This window comes from Macaca nemestrina, chromosome 2, assembly GCF_043159975.1.
Source record: "Macaca nemestrina isolate mMacNem1 chromosome 2, mMacNem.hap1, whole genome shotgun sequence".
Lineage (NCBI taxonomy): Eukaryota > Metazoa > Chordata > Mammalia > Primates > Cercopithecidae > Macaca > Macaca nemestrina.
Window position 1 is genome coordinate 60,852,195 of NC_092126.1, and position 22,808 is coordinate 60,875,002.

The 22,808-nt window shown below is 42.7% G+C and overlaps 2 protein-coding genes and 1 pseudogene across 3 annotated transcripts in view; 1 reads left to right on the forward strand and 2 right to left on the reverse strand.

Annotated features, from left to right (window-relative positions):
* Positions 1-486: 486 nt before the first annotated feature.
* LOC105488556 (SHOX homeobox 2) lies at positions 487-10,488 on the reverse strand. 2 transcript variants are annotated; one of them, XM_071090500.1, is made up of 6 exons: positions 10,018-10,488; positions 9,419-9,490; positions 7,040-7,248; positions 4,603-4,660; positions 4,210-4,298; positions 487-2,665 (listed from the first exon to the last, which is right to left on the reverse strand). In XM_071090500.1, the coding sequence occupies exons 1-6, from the start codon at positions 10,361-10,363 to the stop codon at positions 2,372-2,374; spliced, it is 1,068 nt and encodes a 355-aa protein (XP_070946601.1). In that variant the 5' UTR covers positions 10,364-10,488; the 3' UTR covers positions 487-2,371. The 2 variants fall into 2 exon arrangements, with proteins under 2 accessions (XP_070946601.1, XP_070946602.1); XM_071090501.1 differs by lacking the exon at positions 9,419-9,490.
* Positions 10,489-14,477: 3,989 nt separating this feature from the next.
* LOC105488555 (arginine and serine rich coiled-coil 1) overlaps positions 14,478-22,808 on the forward strand; it is a 417,805-nt gene continuing 409,474 nt past the window's right edge. Inside the window, exons 1-2 of the mRNA XM_071091156.1 lie at positions 14,478-14,582; positions 15,763-15,823. The gene's annotated coding sequence lies outside the window, so the exon portion shown is untranslated. The remainder of the gene's footprint in view (positions 14,583-15,762; positions 15,824-22,808) is intronic.
* LOC105488553 (ATP synthase subunit f, mitochondrial pseudogene) lies at positions 20,839-21,289 on the reverse strand (annotated as a pseudogene).

The window sequence follows — 22,808 nt, forward strand, 5'->3', positions numbered from 1 at the left end:
GGCTGGTTGTCGATTATGCCATACCAAACCTAGGTTGATTTCACACCGCAGGATCCCTCTTTCCTTCCTCCCAAAAGTGTCTCCAGATAAAGGTTGAAATTATAGCAAAATGAATAACAAGAGTCCATCTTGGGGAAGGAAGTTACTCTATCCTATGTTATTTTACTTATTATCTGTTCTTTCATTAATTTGGTATAACCCTGTTTCTATGCTGGGTGGATAAAATGGAGGGGGCCGGCGGCGAGAAATGCGCTCAGCGCTAGGGACAGCCACACAGCCACCCTTCTTACTGCCCCTTGACTGCAGCACGTAAGAGCAGAGGCAAGCGCTTTTCCAAGCTGGTATATTCGAGAGAGTGATACGCATTAATCAAAAGGGAAAAGGGAAAGACTATCCCGGATATTTTAATAGTAACAGGAACAAAGATGACACGAACCCCATCAAATGAAACGATATTTTCATTCAATTGATCGCAAAGTGTCTTCAATTATAACTTGGCACTTATTTAAAAGGTTTAACAGAAGTGGAGGCGACACATTTTGTACTGACAACACATCATAACATCTTTTGTTTAAAATAACTTAATACACTAGAAAAAATATGTCAAATATAAATAATTTTGTTTTCATGGAGAACAAATAGTTACAAAGCTCAACCGCATACCAAAGTTCAGTTAGAAGAGCTTTTCCTCTTTCTTGTAAATTAGAAGGTAAAATAAAAACAAAAACAAAACCCCACAAACTTAGGCTTGCCAGCGAATTGGGATACAGATTGGCTTAGTCCAAAGTATCCCAGTTTAAATAGCTACATGAATTGAAACAAACAACCAAAAAAACCAAAAAACAAAAAAAGTTACTTGAATAGATACACCTTTGTGAGATAAAATGCAAATGTTGAAGTCAGTCCACGCATTATAGCCAAAATAAACTTTGTTCGTGTGTATCAACATATCTTACACAAACCTAGTGCCTGTATCTAGCTGGGTGTTATTTAAGGTGAATTTGACGGGATAGAGAGGGGGAAATAAAGCACTGTCTTCAAATAGGACTTCGGGAAACCAACAAGAAGGAACACAAGAAAAGGGGAATGGTGGGAACTAACATTCATTGAGCGCCTACTGTGTCTGGCACAGCGAGGCGCTGCACCTTCATTATTTCGTTTGGTGGTCTTGTTTTCTTTTTCCTTTCCCCACATGTTCTGCCCACCTCTGTCTTCTTAGGACAATGAGTGTAATTTTTTCCCTTTCTGACTTTTTTCTTTTGTTCCCCAGGATCGAAGACAGGGCAAATATATATATATATATATATATGGATATAGGTATCAATTTCCAGATGCTTTTGGTATTGTTTTTCATAGTGAAGATGAAAATGGAGTGAGTGCATGGGAGATAAGGGGGTGGGAGGAGACACACCATCAATGGAATACAAGTAACATGCAAACCGGAATTTACTGTCAGCAGTCCGGACAGTTTTGCCATAATAATTTCTCAGAGAAATCATTGTCTGTGGCATCTTTTTGTGTTAATATTATTTTTCTCTCTCCTCGTTTTAATATTTTCTCTTTTCTTGCTCTCCCATACATGGTGGGTTTAAACTCAAAGCATCTGATTCAACGTAAAAGGAGGCCCGCCTCTCTTATCAAATTTCTCGTGTTAACGTGAACTTCGCAGAAAAAGGTCAGTTTCAAAACCTGTGAACTTCCCAGCTGCGCACTTTTTTCATCTTAGTTTTTCAAATAAGTATACCTCTTCTTTCTGCTTTGCCTTCTTAGCGCATTTTTAAAAACACACATTTAAGTTGGTAACTCCCCCACATTCTCTCGAGATTCGTCTGGGTTGTTTTTCCATATTTTAAAATGTATAAAATACTTTAATTTTAAAATGTGTTTTTGCTCCTTGGTTCTCCAATTTCAGCTTCTGCCAAATAGTAATAAGAAATAAGTTCCCTTTCTCTTTTTCTCTCCGGTCTTTCAATTTTTTTGTTTGCTCATTTTTTGTTAACAAGATTTCTTTTTTCTATGCAAGAGTCCATCGTTGCCGCTTTGCGGTGAGCCAAACTCCTCGGTTCCAGCACTCCCCTGTCCAGTCTCTCTCCTGACTCCCCCAAACCCGCTCCTACAAAACCGAATTCTAGGCCCTCGGGTAGGAAAACGGGCAGGAGCCACAGCGCCTGGGTGCCTCGTGAGATCCCTGGTCCTGCGTGGAGTCTGCCTTTCCGAGTCCAGGATGCGAAAGGGAACAAGGGATGGTCAGCGAGGAGGAAAGAGGGCCGGCTCTTGAAGTCTGAAAGGGGTAACGGAGAAGCAGCGGGGCGCGGAGGGCGTGTAGGCTGAGTGCCGCGGAGGAGGTGCGACATTGGTGCTGGCGTTGGCATCACAGACCCAAGGCTGCGGCGTGCTTTTTGGCTTTCAGTCTGAGATCGGCGATGCTGGAGTTCTTGCTGGTGGTCTTGGCGGCTGCTGCCGCCGCGACTACCGAGGCGGCGGAAGCCGAATCCGCGGCCAGCGTGGCGAGCGGCAGTCCGAAGGGCGGCGCTGGGAACATCATGTAGGGCGCGTGCGCGGCCAGGTGCGGATGCAGGTGGTGGTGCGCGTGCGCCACAGCGCTGTCCAGCTGCAGCTGCGCCTGAACCTGAAAGGACAAGGGCGTCACGTTGCAATGACTATCCTAGGGTGACAACAGAATAGAAACAGAGCATTAACGGCGTCCAGCTTGGCCAGAGAGAGAGTTGGGTTGTGTTTGGGCACGGGGAGAGGGCATTTGGCTGCGCATCTTGTTCCGAGAGTGACCTTCTCAGCCTGTTGCTGAATCTGGGGTTCCACATGGATACTCCACTGCCCCCTGGGTCTCCGAAACTCAGTTGGGGTAGGTTTATTTCCCTGCACCCCGGGAACCCCTGTCTGCAGGAATGTGGCCGTCTCCCTTGGGAACTGGGCTGAAATGGTATATTGGAAAGACTGTGGGTGAGGATCCTTACCCTCTTCTCCTGATGCTGCCATGCATCTCTTACCCCACTACCAAAACAACGGAGTACCAACAAGCAAACTACGCAACTTTTTAATGTTATTCAGGGAAGTTATTCCATCTTTCCCACAATAGGCACAATTGTGAGTCGGTACTTCTAACCTTTACTGCCATAAGAATTACCCAGGGATCTCGTTAAAATTCAGATTCTGATTCAGAAGGTCTAGGTTGGGGCCTGAGATTCTGAATTTCTAACAATCTCCCAGACAGTTTTGTTGCTGCTGGCCCAAAGATTACCTTTTGAGCAGTAAAGGTCTCCTTTTAAAGTCACCCCTCTCTCTTTCTTCAGTCATTCTCCCTTGTTTCCAAAGCCCAGCATTAGGATGCCAGAGTCCTGTGGCACCAAGAGAGCTAAGATCTCCCTGACACTGAGTTTCAATTCATGGGCACACCTATGTGTCTCCCTGTCCAAGTCACTGGAGACTGAGAGCTAATTCATGACATCACAGCCATGCCAAGCAGGGGTCCTGGCTGAGGATGGGGAAGGTCAGATACTGGTTGGGAAAGGATATCGCCCTCAGGCTTGGAGAGCGGGGAGTTCAGAGCACTGGGATTTCCCAGGATTAAATCATTGCTGCAGGCTGTCCTTTTAAAATATACTCTTAAAGGTTCCTTTATGGCTTAGGGTTTGCAAAGGCAAGGCAGCCCTGGGAAGACCAAGACTTCTCTCTTTACCAGAGATGAAGCTTTGTTTGCAGAAACAGATTTAAAAACAAAAGAAAGAAAAAAATGAAAGTATGAGCTGGGAGTACTCGTGTTTATTTATTTTTCTTCTGTCAGAGTTATTTAACGTGACTAAGAGGTAGAAAATACCTACAAAAGTATCTAGAGGGTTGCCTTAGAAATACCTTAAGACTAATCTCTGTATTGGATTTGACAAAATCTTAATCAAAAGACTTTTCCTTCCTCTCTCTCTAAGGGCGACCTTTAGTGTATTTTTAAAGGGCCAGTTACTGCCCCCAGGCCTCTTCAGGGGTTCCCATGAGGACAGAAGGGAGTAGGTATTCAGGCCCTTAATGCTGTATAGGTTTTTAAAGGGTAGTGGGTCCACTACATCATCTCAAAATAGATTATCCAACTGTGCAGACATTGACATCTGGGATCAGACATAGGTGATGTTCAACAGTTCAAGCAAACAGTCAGGTATTTTTATATTTAAAAACAGCTTGAAACTATACTGTACTTGCCTGCTGAAATGGCATCCTTAAAGCACCTACGTTGACATAGGGTGCGACTCTACAAGCTTCAAACTGGCTGGCGGCCCCTATGAGAACACCTGTAAAAAGTACAAAAGAAAAATAATGTGAGGTTAACATTTGTAGCATTTTTCAGGGTTCCAAATGGTACAAGATAGAACTAATTACTTTGAAATTGGACTATTATCTTTCTAAACTGTATCCAAAATTTAAATAAATATAACTTACTCCCAAACTTTAGGACTCCATTAACAGCCTTTTAGGATTATTAAGTCAAGAACTATTGTCATTTTTGAGGTTTCTTTTTTCTGTCATTGTAATAGTAATATTCACTACTTCTCTCTTTGCTCAGACTTTCAAATGTTCCTTGTATAAGAAGCATACCTTTATGGAGTTGATTTTCTTGTTTTCTACATTTAGCTCTTCGATTCTGAAACCAAACCTATAGGTTGGAGGGAGAAAAAAAAATAAAACCTAGATATTATGACTAAAAATTTTTTTTAATTACAGGAGTGCAAAGAGAAAAGAGTCGTGGTTTAGATAAGAACTGGGAGATATAGCAAGCAATCTTTGAATTGTATAAAACAGCCTCAATTTCCAAAGTTAAACATGTAAATTAACTACGGAAATAGAAAGATAGATTTTATAGACTTTTGCAAGATACATTACTATTAGTCCTGATTTCATCTTTTCACATAACAGAGTCCCTGTGGCCTAAAACTCTACTTGGTACCTGATACCAATATGATAATGTGTTTAGATATTTGCCCAGTTAAGACCTGAGAAGGGTGTGCTCACTAATAGCCTTTAATGTTAATTAGCTTCATCTTAAAGAAAAACCACACACCAGAGCAATAATAACTCTTTTGGGGAGAAGGAGTTGTAAGGGTTGGGGAGAGGTAATTAGTGTCATAAAAGCCTCACTACAAAGAAGTTTAGAATTTCTCTGTTCCTCTGTGCAGCAGAGTGAAACACAGTAGCAGAATAATTGTGCACCATTAGCATGATAATCTAATTTGCTTCTTTAGAAAAAGTCACTGCTTGTAGTTAGGATAGTAGGAAAACATCTAGAAAATAACTAAAATGTAAATAAAAGTATGAAACAACAATAAAGTACACTTCTTAAGAGAAAAAAAGAAGAGCATTCAGCGAAAGGACAATGAAGTATGTATAAAGCGAGTAACTCTTAGGTACTTTGTTCTCCTGGATGTTACCTGCTTAAACTTGACAACTTTTACAGGCAGTATGACAGATTTTTAAAAATTCAAATAAAGCTTGCTTTTGTATTCCACTTTCAATAATAAAGCATATTGATTGACTCACAAATTAAAGTTTTAAAAACCCCATTAAAGTAAAAATACTGCTTCAGAGCTTTTATTGGTATGTTTTTGAAAGCAAGTGTTATAGTCAATGTAAATCTTCAAAAATTTCTCTGCTATTTAGTATAATAGAGGGTGGATTGTGTGCCAGGGTGGCGTCCTTTGTGTAATTCACATGGCCTGAGGCTTCTTGCCTTTTTTTCCTCTAGAAGAGTTGGAATTAAGATACTAATAATCATAACTGTAATAATTATCATCATGTTTTTAAGGGGTTGCTGAGCCTGTGGAGATCTCAGTGCACAGAGCAAAGCAGGAGAGGCTTAAAAAGGAAGGCTCTGCTGCTGATGCTGTGATGACCAAGGCAGCCTATTATTACTTTTCCTCTTAAACGTGACTGCTCTGGGTTTTTTTTTTTTCCTGATCCTATTACAAGATGCGGGAAGCCCCTTAAGAATTGTGCATAGTTCGCTACAGATGGTGGTCTCTGTGCCCAGAGACCGAGGGAGTATCTGTTACAGCGATACTTTGTAACAGCTGCAGATGTGCGGGCCTAAAACTGCTCCATGTGTTCAAACAAATAATGACTATCATTTTATTCTATTTTATTATTTGAGCGGAAATATAATCTGAAACATTTACATTTGTTCCCCGTAAAGCCAGAAGGATATGTGTATGTGAAAGTACACAATTTGCTCCTTTAAATGACCCCAAAGCCTATTTTTGCTATTACATTTGCCTCCACGACCAATAAAGAAAATCTGTTTCAATCCTAACTTCATTGGGTATGGCACGTGCTGGGGGTGGGGGTGGGGGGCAGGTTTTGGAAATATAAATACTAAGATATGTGGTTTGTTTTAAAATCTAATTTCTTTAGGGTCAGTTTCGTTGCCTTGGTTAAACAAATGAACAAAGAGTGGCCAAAATGCGTTTATTTCTCCGCTATTTCACACACAGTTTGAGATCGACCGCTAACAGCAGACTGTAAATTTCTGCACTTAACAGTTACTAATTTTCTTTATAGTCTGAACATCTATAAACCTAATTGGGATATCCGCTTGACAAACCTAGACCCTGCAGAGCAGACCTTCAAGGAAATCAAACTCCAGAGAGCAACATACTCCTTGGAACTTTCAAGGCATCCAGAGATAAAACGTTTTCTGTGGGATTTTTTTTAAGCCTTATAAAAGTAGGCCCATTAGGATTAAACCACATTAAAGCCAGCGCGAGTAGAGGGGGGTGTGGTTTATAGAAACTCTGGGAGAAAGCCCAGCACAGCTTTCTTCTTCTGGGAACATATGTTAGGATGGAAAAATAAAAGAGAGGGGAGTGCTATAGGACTAAGATCTACTTTGGAAAATAAGACCTCTAGTAAAGATATCTCTTTCCTTCTCATCTTACACCAGACACTAGAACCACCACCTCCCGAGTGTGTTCCCCAAGCCTCTTTCCAACCCCAGGCTCTCTCTGCTCCCTGGGCCCTCGACCTCCTGGCAGCTGGGTACCTGCACTCGGGCCTCCGACAGGCCCAGTCGCTGGCTCAGTTCCTCTCGCATGAAGGCGTCGGGATAGTGGGTCTCGTCAAAAAGCCTCTCCAGCTCATTGAGTTGTTCCAGGGTGAAATTGGTCCGACTTCGCCTCTGCTTGATTTTGGTCTGGCCTTCGTCCTCCATCCCTTTCGCATCCTCTTTGCGATCTTTCAGCTCCGGGGACACTGGAGGGGGCACCCCAGGGGGGCCACACGTGCATCCATGCACACACACACACACACACACACACACACACACACACGGACAAAAACAGCACAGCAAATCCCGTTACCAGATTTGTCACAAAAAAGGATAGAGAATCGTTCCCCCTCGTGGAATCCTGATCCGGCTTCTCACCCCACTCGGAGGAAGAATATCCCGGAGAAGCGCAAAGGTCAAGTCTGAGCAGCCGCCTGGGGCAAGGTGGGCAGTCAACCACCCACCTCCTCCGCAAACGTATCTCGACTCACTGTCCACCCCACAGTTCCCGGCCTTCCCCAGCAAACGCCAAATGCTTTCCACTCACTTTCGCACTCACTTTCTCCCGAGCACTCCCAGAAATCAAAGGCGCAGCGCTAGGCTTCTCACAGAGCAAGGTCTGGACATAAGGGCGCGGCAAGGCCACCCACTGGCCTCTCACACCGGCCATTCCCAGAAGGCTGACTCGTTCTCAGGCCAGCTCTCACCACCTCCAGCTCTCTGCCTACCGCAAACTTGCTGGTCTAATTTAGGAACAATTGGGCCGAAGGGTATCAGCGAGAGAAACAGACCCCGGTGTTGTGCTGCACAGGGAGCCGCATCCGCAGACACCCCTCGCTGCCCCTGGGCTCGGGCCAAACCCTGCATAAGGTACCCTGGGCAGCCAGGTAATCTCCGTTCGCCCTGTCCGACCGGGGTCGCACGAGCACAGGCGCCCACGCCATGTTGGCGGCCCGAAGGGCTCGCCGCCCACGCCGGGCCAGAAGGCAGAAGGCGGAAAACCAGCCTCCGGTGGCGGGCGAAAGCAACCGCTCTCTCTGTTCTCTCTTGGCCCTCCCTCGTGGAAACGCAGACTCGACCCTAAACGCTTAACCCACAGAGATCAACAGGTTCAAGCGGAATATTCGCGATCCTCGGTTTCTATTGGTTGCTCAAAGCCTTTTCATGCAACCAGCAGCTCGGATGTTTAATAAAATATGCATTTTTCTGCTCTGGGTTTGCACACATCCGTTGCCACTGTCCTGTCCTTCTCCTCCCTTTAAAAACAGGAGCTCTTCTAGTGTGAGCATATAGAGTCACCATATGTATATCGCCCTGGAACCTTTATACTCTGCGCCCCAACCAGAGACTCCGGTTTTTAAGGAGTCAAAGCTGAGTTTAGATAGTAGAGACTGTTTGCAGTTCTTTCCAGCGCAGGATCCAGGCCAGCCTGGGTGTTAAAAATCATTTCCGGAAGAGCCGGTCTGCAGAGAAATTAATACTTGTCCTGAGCTTGGAAATCAACAGTCCCAGGAACTGCGTCCGCCTGGGGTTCAGATCTGAACCTCGCCGTCAAGCGCGCTGGCGAACCTGTAGTTCGGGCCTGTAGTTGTGGACTCAAGGCCGGGAGGCTGAGCTGGGCACCTTGACAGTAATTCCACCATTTTACAAATTTAGGAAGACCTGGTGCTGGTTTGGAGGAAGAAGAGTCGCTAGATCTCGGCCCTGCGGGGCATTACTAGCTACGGTGATCTTAAGTATTGCTGTATTTTCTAGTTCTCAGAGTTCGTTTTGTGGACATTTGTCCCTTCTTTAGGAAGGAAGTGGATAACATTATAGTGAACATTATGAACCAATTTAATAGCAAAGTATTTTTACTGATATTGTACTGAAATTAAAATATGAAAACACATCCTTCAGATGCTGCCAATGAGGTGGGAAGGCTTTGTCTCTTACATGTCGTCTACACAGTGGATGCCACTCAAAGTTTTGGGGCTTCGAAGAGATGTCCAAATTTCAAGTTGATCAATAGACTTAATAAAATCTCTATTTTTGTCCCCAAATTTCCAATTAATGATCTAAACAGGAACAGACCGTGTTATAAACAACTTAATTGCTTGCTTAAATATGTGATTCCACACATGCCACATATTTTCTTAATTGGAAAAATATGGCAGTACACCAGTTACTGCAGGCACCAAGTGCCAAATTAATTTTATTGTTGAACTCCTTTGAATTGTTATAGGATGCTCTGCCATTGAGATAAAGACATTTCCTAACACTGAGCTAGCACCAAAGGATTTTTGCTCTAAGAGAACCGAGTACTGGGTGATTGAAAACACTAAAGGAATTGTGTAAATATAGATCCCCACCTCCCCGTCCCCGCCCCCAACACACCAAGAAACCGAAACGCCTCGCCGGGGAGAAGCAGCGTAGCCTGGACCCTAGCTTTCGTTGGCTTCCTTCTACCTTCAAAGAGAATGGGAAGTTTTGGCCCCTAAGATCCAAAGATTCAGGGTCTCTGCGGAGTTCGAGGGGTCTTGGCGGCCCCCAAACACGAGGCGAGCTATCCACCTCTCCCCTTCTCCCTCCCTGCAAACTCCTTGCTAGAGGCTAGCTTTAGTCCCGCCGTCCGGTCCGGCACCCCCTCCTGCAGCCCGGCCCCGCGAACTTCCACGTCCGCCTGCGGGCCATCCGGGCTGCGGGCCCATCCTCCGGCTGGTGAAAAATGCATTTCGATGGAATGGGAACATCTGGGAAGGACGCGCACAAATCCCACACGCTTCCTCCCCAACAACACACTAGGACCCCACCCACGACCGAGCATACCACCGGACCCCCACCCTTCCACTATCACTCCAGCTTACAAAGCTGGGGTCCAGGGCGCTCTCCGCGTCCCTCTCCCCTCCCCGCTGGGCCTCGGAGTCCTCTCCCGCCCGAGAAGAGTCAGGAAGGAGGGAAGGGGAACCGTTGCCCGGGGTCAGTCAGGTCGTTACCCTCCGTCAGTCGCGGGCTGCCCGGCTCCCTGCTTCTCTCGGCAGCGCCCATGTCCAGCTCCCGGACGGGAGAGCGCCCTCCTCCAGCTCCTCCGCCTGCTCCTCCTCCTCCTACACCTCCTCCGCCTCCTCCGCCTCCGCCTCCGCCTCCTCCGCCGCCGCCTCCGCCGGCCGCCCGGACTGCCGGGCTGCTGCGGTCGTCGCGGCCGGCCTCGGTGCAGCCGGTCGGCTCCTTGGCCCCGCGCAGCGGCCCGCTCTCCAGCACCTCCCGGTACGTGATCGCCTCCTTCTTCTCCTTCACTTTCTGGTCAAAAGACTTGGAGACGAACGCCGTAAGTTCTTCCATCGCCGCCGCACGTCAGCCCGGCGCTCAACCTCTGCCAGCCGAGCCCCGCTCTTTTTTTCCTTCTTCTTTTTTTACTGCTCCAGCCCCCCCAATAATAACACATCAATGGGACAGGAGGTGGGGGAGGAGAGGGAGGAGGAGGAAGAAGAAGAAAAAGAGGAGAAGAAGGAAGACAGAGGAGGAGAAGTAGGAGAAAAAGAAGTAAGAAGAGGAGGAGGAGGGGGAGAAGGGTGAGGAGGAGGAGAGGGAGGAGGAGGAGGAGAAGAGAAGGGGCGGGGGCCGCCGGAGGGAAATGGGAACTGATGCTTCCCTGCCGGAGCGCGCTTGTTCAATGTTAAGATCTTTGACAATTCTTCCTGCGGAGAGTTCAGATCTGATAGCGATGCTGCGCTTGAAGTCTCACTATTTATACTTCCTAAAGGCGGCCCCTTGTTCTGAGTAAATTACCTCCCCGCGCAACTCGGAGTGAGCCCCTTCCCGGGTAGCAGTCGCGCCTCTACCGGGGGTTGGGGAGGGGAAAAGGAGAAGGAGAAGGAGAGAGAGAGAGAGAGAGAGAGAGAGAGAGAGAGAGAGAGAGAGAGAGAGATTGGAGTTCGGGCGGGCTGGGGCTGGAGTGGTAGGGCAGCACAGGGGGACTGGAGGGGGCGGGGAGAGGAGGCCGGTCCCCGGCCGCTCAGGTTTCCAGATAGCCCCTGCCGCCTATGCTCTTGGCCATTAATCCAGGATTGACAAGAATCCCTAATTAATTTAATTAGGCGTGGATTTTGCGTTGGTGTCACGACTTAGTAAAACATTGGGGAGCTGGATAGACCCCGCGGGGTGGGGCCAAGAGGAAACTGACAAGTGCGCAGCTCTTAGAGTCAGTCTGGTATCCCGACCCTACATCCTTCCCTACAGCCTTGCTTGGAGTCAGGATGCCTCGCAACTGCTCAGCTTCGCATTTCTTTTCCTCGTCCCTGCCCTGCATCAATCGCCCAGCAGTTTATAGGCCCCGCATCCCATTCTCGCATCCTGAGCCCGCATCCCAATCCTGCATCCCCGCCTCTCACTCACACCCTCGACCCCTGCCGGCAGTAGCTCCACCGCCCGGCATCATCCTGCCCAGAGTCAGGGTTGTCTGCACCTTCTCCGACCCGCGCAGCTTCTCTTAGGAGCTTCCCGGCTCGCAGGCAGGTTGAGTTCGGTTCTCCTCCAAGTTCCTCGCCCCTCGGTCCGTGTTATTCTCTCTATTATTCGTGTCCTGGAGCCTAGCTGACTCCTCTATGGACAGACCCCGCTAAAAGGGACCGGTCGATTTAACAAGTTTCCCGAGCAGCTGTTAGCTGACAGATCTCATTTTAAAGTGTTTCCTTAGCGCCAGGTCAAGGACAGCTCGACTTCGTTCGTTTCCCCTCTGAGGTCTCAGAACTCCCACCCTTCTCCCTTGCTCCTTGCAACCGGACCCCTCTATGATGAATTACAGGACTTCTTCTTTAGCATCTTGGGAAACATCCGAGTTTGTTTACTAATTTGAAAAACAAGAGATTATCCCTCTTCGAGTCTGAAAAAAAAAATCGACGTTAAGTTTGTACCTCGTCTAATTTCATTTATTGCGGAGTGCTAAAAAAGAGACGCTCGCCAGGAGTAAACGTCCTCTCTCTCTCTCTCTCTCTCTCTCTCTCTCTCTCTCTCTTCCTCCCCTCCCCCCGCAACGATTTAAAATTCTATTTCTGGTCTATTTTCATCGGAACGGTTTGTTACATTAGAGGAACATCTATATTCCTGAGTCATTTGTCTGTATTGTGCCGGACAGGGCTTGCTGTGAGAAGTGTGGCTATGCAAATATATACTCACAAAATAATATTTACATATGAAAAGTTATATTTAAGTGTGTAAACAAATATACCTCTTTAAGTGTGGCTTAGGGGACATTTTCAAGTACTCTGAATATTAATGCAGACTTTCTGGAAGTTAAAGGTAACTTGATCATTATTTTGGATCTAATACTCTTAGTAAAAATAAGAGGAATTACAGAACATTAATATGTATATCTTCCATATATTGGTTAAGGCATCAAAACAAATTAGCAGATAATTTAAGAAGTTCTGCCAAAACAATCTGAAATACTTGTAAAAAAAGAACACAATTATAACTTAATATATTAGTGTTTCTCAAATAGATGTAAATAGAAGCTGGATATAACCTTATGTTATTCTACAATACTCATATTAAAATGTTCACATTTGGTGAATTTAAGGATTATGCATATCATGCTTTTTAGAAATGTTTTGCCTTTCTAAAACATTTCATTTTTTGCCACTTTTAGGAGAACCAATGTCTATAATTTTTCCACAGCTATAGCTTTTAGGTATTAATACATTGTGTCAGTACTTGCTTTTGTTTTGTTACACCACAAAAGGGACTCAAATACTCAAAGTTTCCAAAGTTATACAAATTTAGAAACAATTTTACATTGAGTCTTGGTTTACTCTCTGTAACTACTTTCTGATATTATCAGAGGAAAATAATGAAAAAACTTTAGTCCTTTATGAAAATCTGTTTTTAAGATTATTTAGCAGAAAGGCCAGTAATGGGGTGAGCTAAGTGGATATGGTGCTCAAGGTGCTCTCAAACTGAGGTGTTAAATACATATTCATAAATAACTCAAAAATAACCACTGTTAGAAGTCGGCAAGCAATCAGGAGACCCACCAGCTACTAGTTTGCCTTTTTAAGCATGATTTTTAGGTTTGAACTCATCTTTCATCTACTGAGCTTGAGGGAAAGATGACCACTTTAAAGGTAATCAGGGAAGTCACAGACACAACTATTGTGTAATTCAAACCAATAGATTTTCCCATGATCTCAGCTTTTTGGCTCATTGCATATTTAGGAATAGTAGTGTTGATAACAGATGGAGCTATGAGAAATCTTTAGTGTCTGACCACAGATTCCCACTGGCCTAAGGGAAGTTTACTTTAAAAAAAAAATCAAGGTTATAAAATCATATACTAATAAATGCTCACAAAGTTCCAATGATTTTGTTTCATTAAAGAGCAAATATTTTCCAGAGGTAGGACATTTCAAAATACAGTTTTGGTTAAAAAAAAAAAAAAAAAAAGCATTTATGGTAAAGCTCAGCTGACAGTCTGTGGACGGATACACAGGTTCCAATAAAATTCAGGACCCAAGGGTTTCCCCAGCTTTTGAATTATTTAAAATATACACATAGTGTTGTAGTAGTTAAGTTTTAAAATGGTGCCTCAAAATTGGCTAGTTAAGGTACATTATTTATGAAAAATATATTGTGGAGGTGATTTTTTACCATCTCAAATATCTGCGGAAAATTGTAGCTTGGTTATCTAGCAGTGGTGAATGAGTTGGTTCTCATAGTCGACCAAAACCCAGGCCAACAATTTATTTATCTTTTTAGCTTTGCTTAAGCGTAAATGAGGAAAAAATAATTTTCACGTAAGGAAAAATAAGTTATGTAGTATGAGTTACAGAAAATGCTGAGTCTCTTTAATTTCTATTGGTTTAATTTAAAAAACTCCACACACCTATAAATTTGATTTCTCCTTCAGAAGAAACCGCTCCCCGCCTCGCCTCAGGCAGGTTTCTCCTATTCCTCTACTAACCAGTTACTTTAATCCGAGAAACTAATTTGCACTCAACTTGTGAGTGCCTTCACCTTCAGGGCAGAAGAAACACCGACTTTTAATGCATTTTTGCAAATAAATCATTACAATTTAATCACACAAGACTCTATACAGACACACTCCCATGATTTATTATCGTTGCGCGAGTTTGCCCCTCCCCCAGCATGAGATAACCAATTTTGTTTCGTGTAGGTGTCATAAACATAACTTCCTACGATGCAGATTTGTTTACTGATTACCTATGACGATAACGACGACTACTAAGACAATAACACTCTCCAGTCCCACCTTTATTGCTTTTGGTAACAATAAAATCAAAATAAACAGGCACGCAAAACAAACGCCAAACAAAAAATTGGCAGCGTTAAAATCTACTCCCTCGGCATTCCCAGCGCCTGGCAGCATCCATCGATGCACTCGGTATCTCGGCTGAAGCTGCCTGGCGCTAGAACCAGGAAGGCGCTGAGCTTAAACTGAAGCAAGTTCGGTGTACGCCGGCGGCGCCCTGATCTAAAGAAACGTCTCAGGGTCTGCGGCGCTTGCACGTCAGCGGAAGGTGTGAGCCCAAAGGTCTGGACCGAGGTGATGCCCACGACCAGGGCCTGGCGAGCGGCGTCCGTGGCTGCGGGGCTCCGAGGCCCTGCTCTGGCAAGAGGCGGCGTGGGGCCTGCCGCAGTTTGCGCTGGATGTCGGCGGAGGGTGGGCGGCGGCCTCGCGGCGTGTGCAGTGTCAACGTGCGCATGCGTCCCGCACCTGGGAGGCTCCGGACTCCCTGGGTCAAGGCTGGTGGCTGTAGGATGGGTGGGTGGGTGGCCGCAGGCCTCAAGCTTGGCCCTCTGTCTTGAGGACGTGTCGGAGAGTTCGCCGACTCCTCCCCTCGCCCCCCATTCCTGGCTCTTCATCGCTGCTTTTGGGTTTCCTGGCTCATCTTGCAATATAAGCCTGGCGCTTCCTCACTAGCTCTAGGTAGGGTGGATCAAGAGGGAGGCTGGATTCTGGTGCCCTCTATCCCATCCACTCCGCTGTCCCTGCTTTAGATCCAGCTCTTTCTGATTCCGCCCTACCCTTTCTGGCTCACACTGGCTTGCTGAGAGAAGTGGTGCAGGGTGAAATAGATGTTCCTTTCTTGGAGTATAAATATGCTTGCCTTAAACACACTATATATTCCCTTGACTTCTGTACTTGTGGCCATGTGACTAAGAGCATATGGCTTTGTTTACTTTTGCAAGATGTTATAATGCACCGTAAGGCATGTTGCCTGCTCTTGATTTTAGGTTAACCTTGACGTAATTTCTCTCAGAAGTTGTGTATCTTTAAATGCACACTGGAAACCTAAACAAAAAAATATTTTTTGGGGCCGGGCGCGGTGGGTCAAGCCTGTAATCCTAGCACTTTGGGAGGCCGAGACGGGCGGATCACGAGGTCAGGAGATCGAGACCATCCTGGCTAACAGAGTGAAACCCCGTCTCTACTAAAAAATACGAAAAACTAGCCGGGCGAGGTAGCGGGCGCCTGTAGTCCCAGCTACTCGGGAGGCTGAGGCAGGAGAATGGCGTAAACCCGGGAGGCGGAGCTTGCAGTGAGCCGAGATCCGGCCACTGCACTCCAGCCTGGGCGACAGAGCGAGACTCCGTCTCAAAAAAAAAATATATATATATATATATATATATTTTTTTCCACTTCCAGAATTAACAGTAACCCAATTGTGTTCCAACTAACTAGGTAGTAGATACATAAATTCAAATGTCTTTTGTTGTCACAGGAAAGCATTCGAGCTGTCGTCTTTGAACTTAGATGTATTATAAAAGCTCTAAGTGAAGGAAGTAAGCAGAGTTCCCAGGTTTAAGATTTGGAGCAGGTGTGACAGTTGCAACCTTGGGGGAAACTAGGTATCCTTTAAGAGCCTCTCTAGTCTTAGAGTTTACAAATATTCACTTTCTTTGCAGGCAAAGATTTCATGCTAAGTGATATAACACTTTATTTATGTTTTTCAATAAGAGGGCTAAAAATGTCAGAATCTGAAAACGAGAAAAACAGCTGGCACCTTTTTGTTAATTGGCCTTGCCAACTCAACCAGTCTCACAAAGAGGGGTGTTATGAATTGGAAAAGTTCTGAAAGCGGGTTGTTATAGTAGATCTATAGTTGTATTTCCTGCTTTCATTTCCAAACCATTGGGGATAAATTCCTATGATTGATCATGCGTTTTTAAAAAGAAAGATGCTTGCAAGTTTTTAATTGTGATGGAAGAAGTGTTTTGACAGAATTCTTTATCTCTTTTGTTATAAAGAGTTGTGTACTTGTTTATGGATTTCTTAATATGTTAGTTTTCACCCCATTTTTACTTTTCGTCTTTGAGGTGGATTTCCCATTGAAATCAACATTCTTTTCACTTTTTCTGGCCATGTATCCAGAATCAAGAAAATTATAGTTTGATATACTAATGAGTGAGTAGTGGAGAAGTAATTATAAGCTATCATGTCCTTTAGGAATCTTTGTTCTCTCAAACTGATTGCCTGTTTTCTGAAAAAGATAACTGCTTCTTGTACCCTTATCAATAACTGGACAAAGGAACTACTTGTGTAGTCCTTCGAGATCTCTTTTCTTAAATGACCACATGTTGGTTTCACCTCTTCAATCAGGCACCTGAACTTTACATTAAGATGTTTCTGTAAATTGATTTCCTCCTGTAGTCATTGCATGCCATGGCTTCAATTCTGTAGTGGGAGTAGTTGGGTGAGTTTTGCAACCATGAGGCTACAACCAGGAAGAACTAGAGTGAGAACAGGAAGCCAAGAGCTATAGGAGCTCTGTCCCATGTTGTCTCTTTCACTTACAGATAGATTGAAAATTGTTAGCTTGTGGGACTCTAAAAGCCTGTGCTCCATTCATCATTCATTGCCCTTATCAGAAAGAACTATTAATGTGTCTTTCCGTTCATTGCTCCTTACTGGTGGAGTTAAGTATAAAGAATTCTTCCTTACTAGGAGTATGTAATATAAATTGATTACCATGACTTGAATTGGCAAGTATATTTAATTACATGCTGATGACATTATGGAAATCTAAGGGTAAGTTTATGTCTGTGGTGGTGAGTAGGACTTCAGTACCTGTCATAGAGAAGACAATTTTGAGATCTACCTTGTGATTTGCTGTTAGTGTTCACTCCCTTTTGTGAATAAATGTTTGAAGTTAACTATAACAAAGAAATATGGTGACCTTTTGCTTTCTTTTAGTGGGGTTAATTGTATTTCAGTGTAATTTTTCTGAAATGTAAATGTGTCACTTGAAATATTTATAGTTTTGTCACAGTGGTTTTTCAACCTTTTCTTGGTTTCTCTAAGGAAGGATTTATTTTAAGTTCTGGGGTACATGTGCAGGATGTGCAGGTTTGTTACATAGGTAAACGTGTGTCATGGTGGTTTGCTGCACCTAAATATTAATCCCAGAATGCGTTATCTATTTTTCCTGATGCTCTCCCTTCCCCTGTACCCCCACCACAGGCCCCATTGTGTGTTGTTCCCCTCCCAGGTCCATGTGTTCTAAGTGTTCAGCTCCCACTTATTAGTGAGAACATGTGGTGGTTGGTTTTCTCTTCCTGTGTTAGTTTGATGAGGATAATGGCTTCCAGCTCCATCCATGTCCGTGCAAATGATGATCTCATTCTTTTTTTGTGGCTCCGTAATATTCCATGATGTATATGTACCACATTTTCTTTATTCAGTCTATCAGCAATGGGCATTTAGTTTGATTTTGTGTCTTTGCTATTGTGAATAATGCTGCAGCGAACATACACGTGCATGTGTCTTTATAATAGAATGATTTCTATTTCTTTGAGTATATACCCAGTAATGGATTGCTGGGTCAAATGGTATTTCTGGTTCTAGGTCTTTGGTGAATCACCACACGGGTGATTCCTCAAAGAATCGCCCATTCTGGATGATTCCTGTGACATCATCTTCCACAATGGTTGAACTAATTTACATTCTCACTCACAGTTTATTAATAAAAGTGTTCCTGTCTCTCCACAGCTTTGCCAGCATCTGTTGTTTTTTGACTTTTTTTTCTTTTTTTGAGATGGAGTCTTGCTCTGTCACCAGGCTGGAGTGCAGTGGCGCATTCTCGGCTTACTGCAACCTCTGACGCCTTGGTTCAAGCAATTCTGCCTCAGCCTCCCGAGTAGCTGGGATTACAGGCACGCTTCACCACACGCAGCTAATTTTTGTATTTTTCGTAGAAACAGGGTTTCACCATGTTGGCCAGGATGGTCTCCATCTCCCGACGTCGTGATCTGCCCCCCTCAGCCTCCCAAAGTGCTGGGATTACAGGTGTGAGCCACCACACCTGGCATTTCTTGACTTTTTAATAATTCCCATTCTGACTGGCATGAGATGGTATCTCATTGTGGTTTTGATTTGCTTTTCTCTAATGATCAGTGATGTTGAGTTTTTTCTCATATGTTTGTTGGCCTCATAAATGTCTTCTTTTGAGAAGTGTCTGTTCATGTTCTTTGCCCATTTTTTAATGGGATTGCTTTTTTTTCTTGTGAATTTGTTTAACTTCCTTATAGACTCTGGATATTAGACCTTTGTCAGTTGTATAGGTTGCAAAAATTTTTCGCCTATAGATTGTGTGTTCGTTCTGATGATAGTTTCTTTTGCTGTGCAGAAACTCTTTAGTTTAATTAGATCCCATTTTAATTCTTTTTGTTGCAATTGCTTTTGAAGCTTTTGCCATGAAATCTTTGCCCGTGCCTGTGTCCTGTATGGTATTGCCTAGATTTTTTTCTAAGGTTTTTCTAGTTTTGGGTTTTACATTTAAGTCTTTAATCTATCTTGAGTTAATTTTTGTATAAGATATAAGGAAGGGGTCCACTTTCAATTTTTAACATATGGCTAGCCAGTTCTCCCAGCACCATTTATTAAATAGGGAGTCCTTTCCTCATTGCTTGTTTTTTGTCAGGGTTGTCAAAGATCGGAAGGTTGTAGATGTGTGGTCTTATTTCTAAGTTCTCTATTCTGTTCCATTGGTCTATGTGTCTGTTTTTGTACCAGTACCATGCTGTTTTGGTTACTGTAGCCTTGTATAGTTTGAAGTCAGGTACCGTGATGCCTCCCGCTTTGTTCTTTTTGCTGAGGATTGTCTTGGCTATATGGGCTCTTTTTTGGTTCCGTATGAATTTTGAAATAGTTTTTTTCTAAATCTGTGAAGAATGTTAATGGTAGTTTGATGGGAATAGCATTGAATCTTTAGATCACCTTGGGTGGTATGGCCATTTTCATGATATTGATTCTTCCTGTCTATGAGCATGGCATGTTTTTCCACTTCTTTGTGGTCCTCTCTGATTTCCTGTAGCAGTGGTTTGTAGTTCTCCTTGAAGAGGTCCTTCACTTCTCTTGTTAGCTGTATTCCTATTTTATTCTCTTTATAGCAGTTGTAAATGGGAGTTCATTCATGATTTGGCTCTCTACTTGTCTGTCGTTGGTGTATAGGAATGCTAGTGATTTTTGCACATTGATTTTGTATCCTGAGACATTGCTGAAGTTGCTTATCAGCTTAAGAAGCTTTTGGGCTGAGATGATGAGGTTTTCTAGATATAGGATTAGGTCATTTGCAAAGACAATTTGACTTTCTGTCTTCCTAGTCGAATGCCCTTTATTTTTTTTCTCTTGCCTGATTGCTGTGGTCAGAGTTTTCAATACTATGTTGAATAGGAGTGGTGAGAGAGGACGTCCTTGTCTTGTGCTGGTTTTCAAGAGGAATTCTTCCAGCTTTTTCTCATTCAGTATGATATTGGCTGTGGGTTTGTTGTAAATGGCTCTTGTTATTTTGAGGTATGTTCCAGGGAAGGATTTTTCTATCTTTCATTAACCTGTGTTAAATGTAATCAACCAGCCTTCTATTATGGATAAATTATGTTGTTTGTAATTAGAACAAAGAAAAAATTTATACTGACCTTCTCCTGTTCTCTTTTTTTGGTCACCCCCAGGGCACATAGATCTGTGTCCCTTTTTTTCTACTTGTTTGTGCCTTACTCAGAGATGTAGTATAAAGGACAGAAATAGAGATTCCCACAATGGCATTATTATTACTATTTTTTTTTTTTTTTTTTTTTTTGAGACGGAGTCTCGCTCTGTCGCCCGGGCTGGAGTGCAGTGGCGGGATCTCGGCTCACTGCAAGCTCCGCCTCCCGGGTTCACGCCATTCTCCTGCCTCAGCCTCCCGAGTAGCTGGGACTGCAGGCGCCCGCCCCCGCGCCCAGCTAATTTTTTTGTGTTTTTAGTAGAGACAGGGTTTCACTGTGTTAGCTAGGATGGCCTCGATATCTGGACCTCGTGATCTGCCCGCCTTGGCCTCCCAAAGTGCTGGGATTACAGGCGTGAGCCCCTGCACCTGGCCAACTTAATCTCTTTAACCTTTAGTTTAGCATCTCTGTCTTTTTTTTACTGTGTCCTTGGACCTGGTGCTTCTTTGGTTCATTTTCCCCCCAAAATAAATCTTATCTCCTCTGGGGATTGGGGAAGAGTATCACCTGGCTGGGTAGAATGGAGGGACTCGGGAACACTACTACATAAATTCAATCAATTTTTTGTTTTTAGCTTCGTGGCCTCATTGTGCCTGCTCTGGTATCTGATGTCTTAAATTCCTGATCCTTTCTGATTTTTGCTGTGTGAATTTGCTTTTCTGTTGGAATTCTCTACAGTAGCCTGATAATAAGCTTTCTTACCTCTAAATCCTCCATGTGTTTTTCATTTGCCAAAAGTTTGTTGACATATCTTATGTTCCTGTTGTTTTCTAGTCTCTACCCTTTCAAATTTATACTTTTTAATTTCTTTAATCTTATTTTGATTTTTTTTTTTTTTTTTTTTTAACCAGTCATCTTTTATTTGGAGGTTAATTCCCATTAGGACATGAAAGGATTCAGCAACGATCGAGATTGTGTTCCTCACGGAGGGGCTCAGGCCAAGGTCATGGGGTCGGGGGTGGTGCATAGCGTGTCCTCTTCAGTGTATTTGCGGAGCCGCTCGTGCTTGAGATGCTTGTAGGAAATGCTGTAGTTGAAGAGCACGTAGCATGCCAGCACCATGGTAATCCCCGAGATGCTCCCCTTCTTCACGTTAATGTACTTGTTGTAGTACCGGTAGTAACCTCTTTGAAATGCTCCGAGAATGCCACTAGGGCTGAAGTCCCGCATCAAGATCCAGCTTGGCAGCTCCCCCAGTTTGACCTCCAGAAGTTTCTTGTCCTTCACTGGTACGACTGACGCCATCTTGGAGTCCTGGTGTCCGCTGTGCCTCTTATTTTGATATTTTTTAAAACAAGATAGCAAGATAGTAAAAGCTCATCTTAATTTAAATGGTTGTTTGTGTGTAAAGAACATTCTTAAATGATTAAAGGTGAAAACAAGAAAGAAATTAAAAGCCAAGAAATAAAAAAATTATTATTCAATTATGTACATCTTTCTTAACATCTATTTTATATATATAAAATGGATATATGTATATATTTTATGTATAAATGGGTATCATGTACATGTTTGAATTTATATGTATGTACAGATATACCTTATGTACATCTGTATTATGTTTGTATTTAAATGTATGTTTGTATTTATATATATAGATACATGTACATATTTATACTTTCATAATCATTTAAAGCTGGAAAGTATCATGGTAATCTTTTACCTATTGTAGTTTCATTTTTCAAATGAAACTGGCTTAGATATGTTAGTGATTTACTGAAGGCTTCAAAACCAAGTCTTCCCAGTGTTTTGGTAAACTGTAAAATTTTAGACATGTGAACAACTTGGAGGTTCAGAGCAAATTTAAAATCCTTAATTCTGGCTTTAGGTAAATAACTTAAAGTTTTAATTTGAGTCCTAAGAGATTTTTTCAGCTGGTATTGTATTGGAATCAGGGAGGGGCTGGCTCACCTGAAGCTTCTGAAAGCAAAGCAGTAATTTAACATATTATAAGTTGGCACAAAAGTAATTGTGGTTTTTGCCATTACTTTTAATGGAATATAATTATTAAATATATAAATAATATAGAATTAATATATTAATGTTAATATATTAAATATATAGTTAATACTAAATATATATTATACAGGTATTTCAAATATATTTAATGTTAAATATATAATATGTGTAATGTATATTTAATATATTAATAGATAATACATACTTATATATAAAAATATATTCCATTAAAAGTCATGGCAAAAACTGCAATTACTTTTGCACCAACATAATACTTTGTTTGTAGTGATGGTATTTAACTTATTTTGAATAAATATTAAAGATGATATGAGCTTTTATTTATCCTAAGTGACTACAATGAATGGATCTTGTTTTTATATGACTTTGAAAGATAGCTAATAACTATTTTAATAAAAAATAGTATTGCATATGAGAATCTAAAGATTAAAGTAAGACAACTAAGCTTCTTGTCAGCTAAGTTAATTCCTAAATATGAAAGCCTTAGGCTCTATTTGTTTTTTCTGTTCTATACTAAATGTCCGTGTTACCATAACTATATAGAAATAGTTTGAAAAATTATATTTTATATTATGAAAATTATATTTCATCACTTAAATATTAATTTTCTTATGTACATATTTTCTTAAATTATCTCAATGGATACCATTATAATAATGCTGTGATGAATATTTTAATGAATATATCCTTTAGATAATTTTTTCGACGTATTTGTGGAAATAGGATTTCTTTGTCAAAAAAGCATCAACATTTTTAGATTATTATTCAATTATGTACATATTTCTTAACGTGGATATAAATATATAAG

Bases quoted from the DNA above. Each gene is read 5' to 3' on its own strand.
- LOC105488556 (XM_071090500.1), bottom strand. From the start codon at position 10,363: ATGGAAGAACTTACGGCGTTCGTCTCCAAGTCTTTTGACCAGAAAGTG. The intron at 9,491-10,017 runs GTAACGACCTGA...TTCTCTTTGAAG, and splicing joins CAGCCCGCGACTGACGGAGG to GTAGAAGGAAGCCAACGAAA. The intron at 4,661-7,039 runs GTACCCAGCTGC...TCCAACCTATAG, and splicing joins TGTCGGAGGCCCGAGTGCAG to GTTTGGTTTCAGAATCGAAG.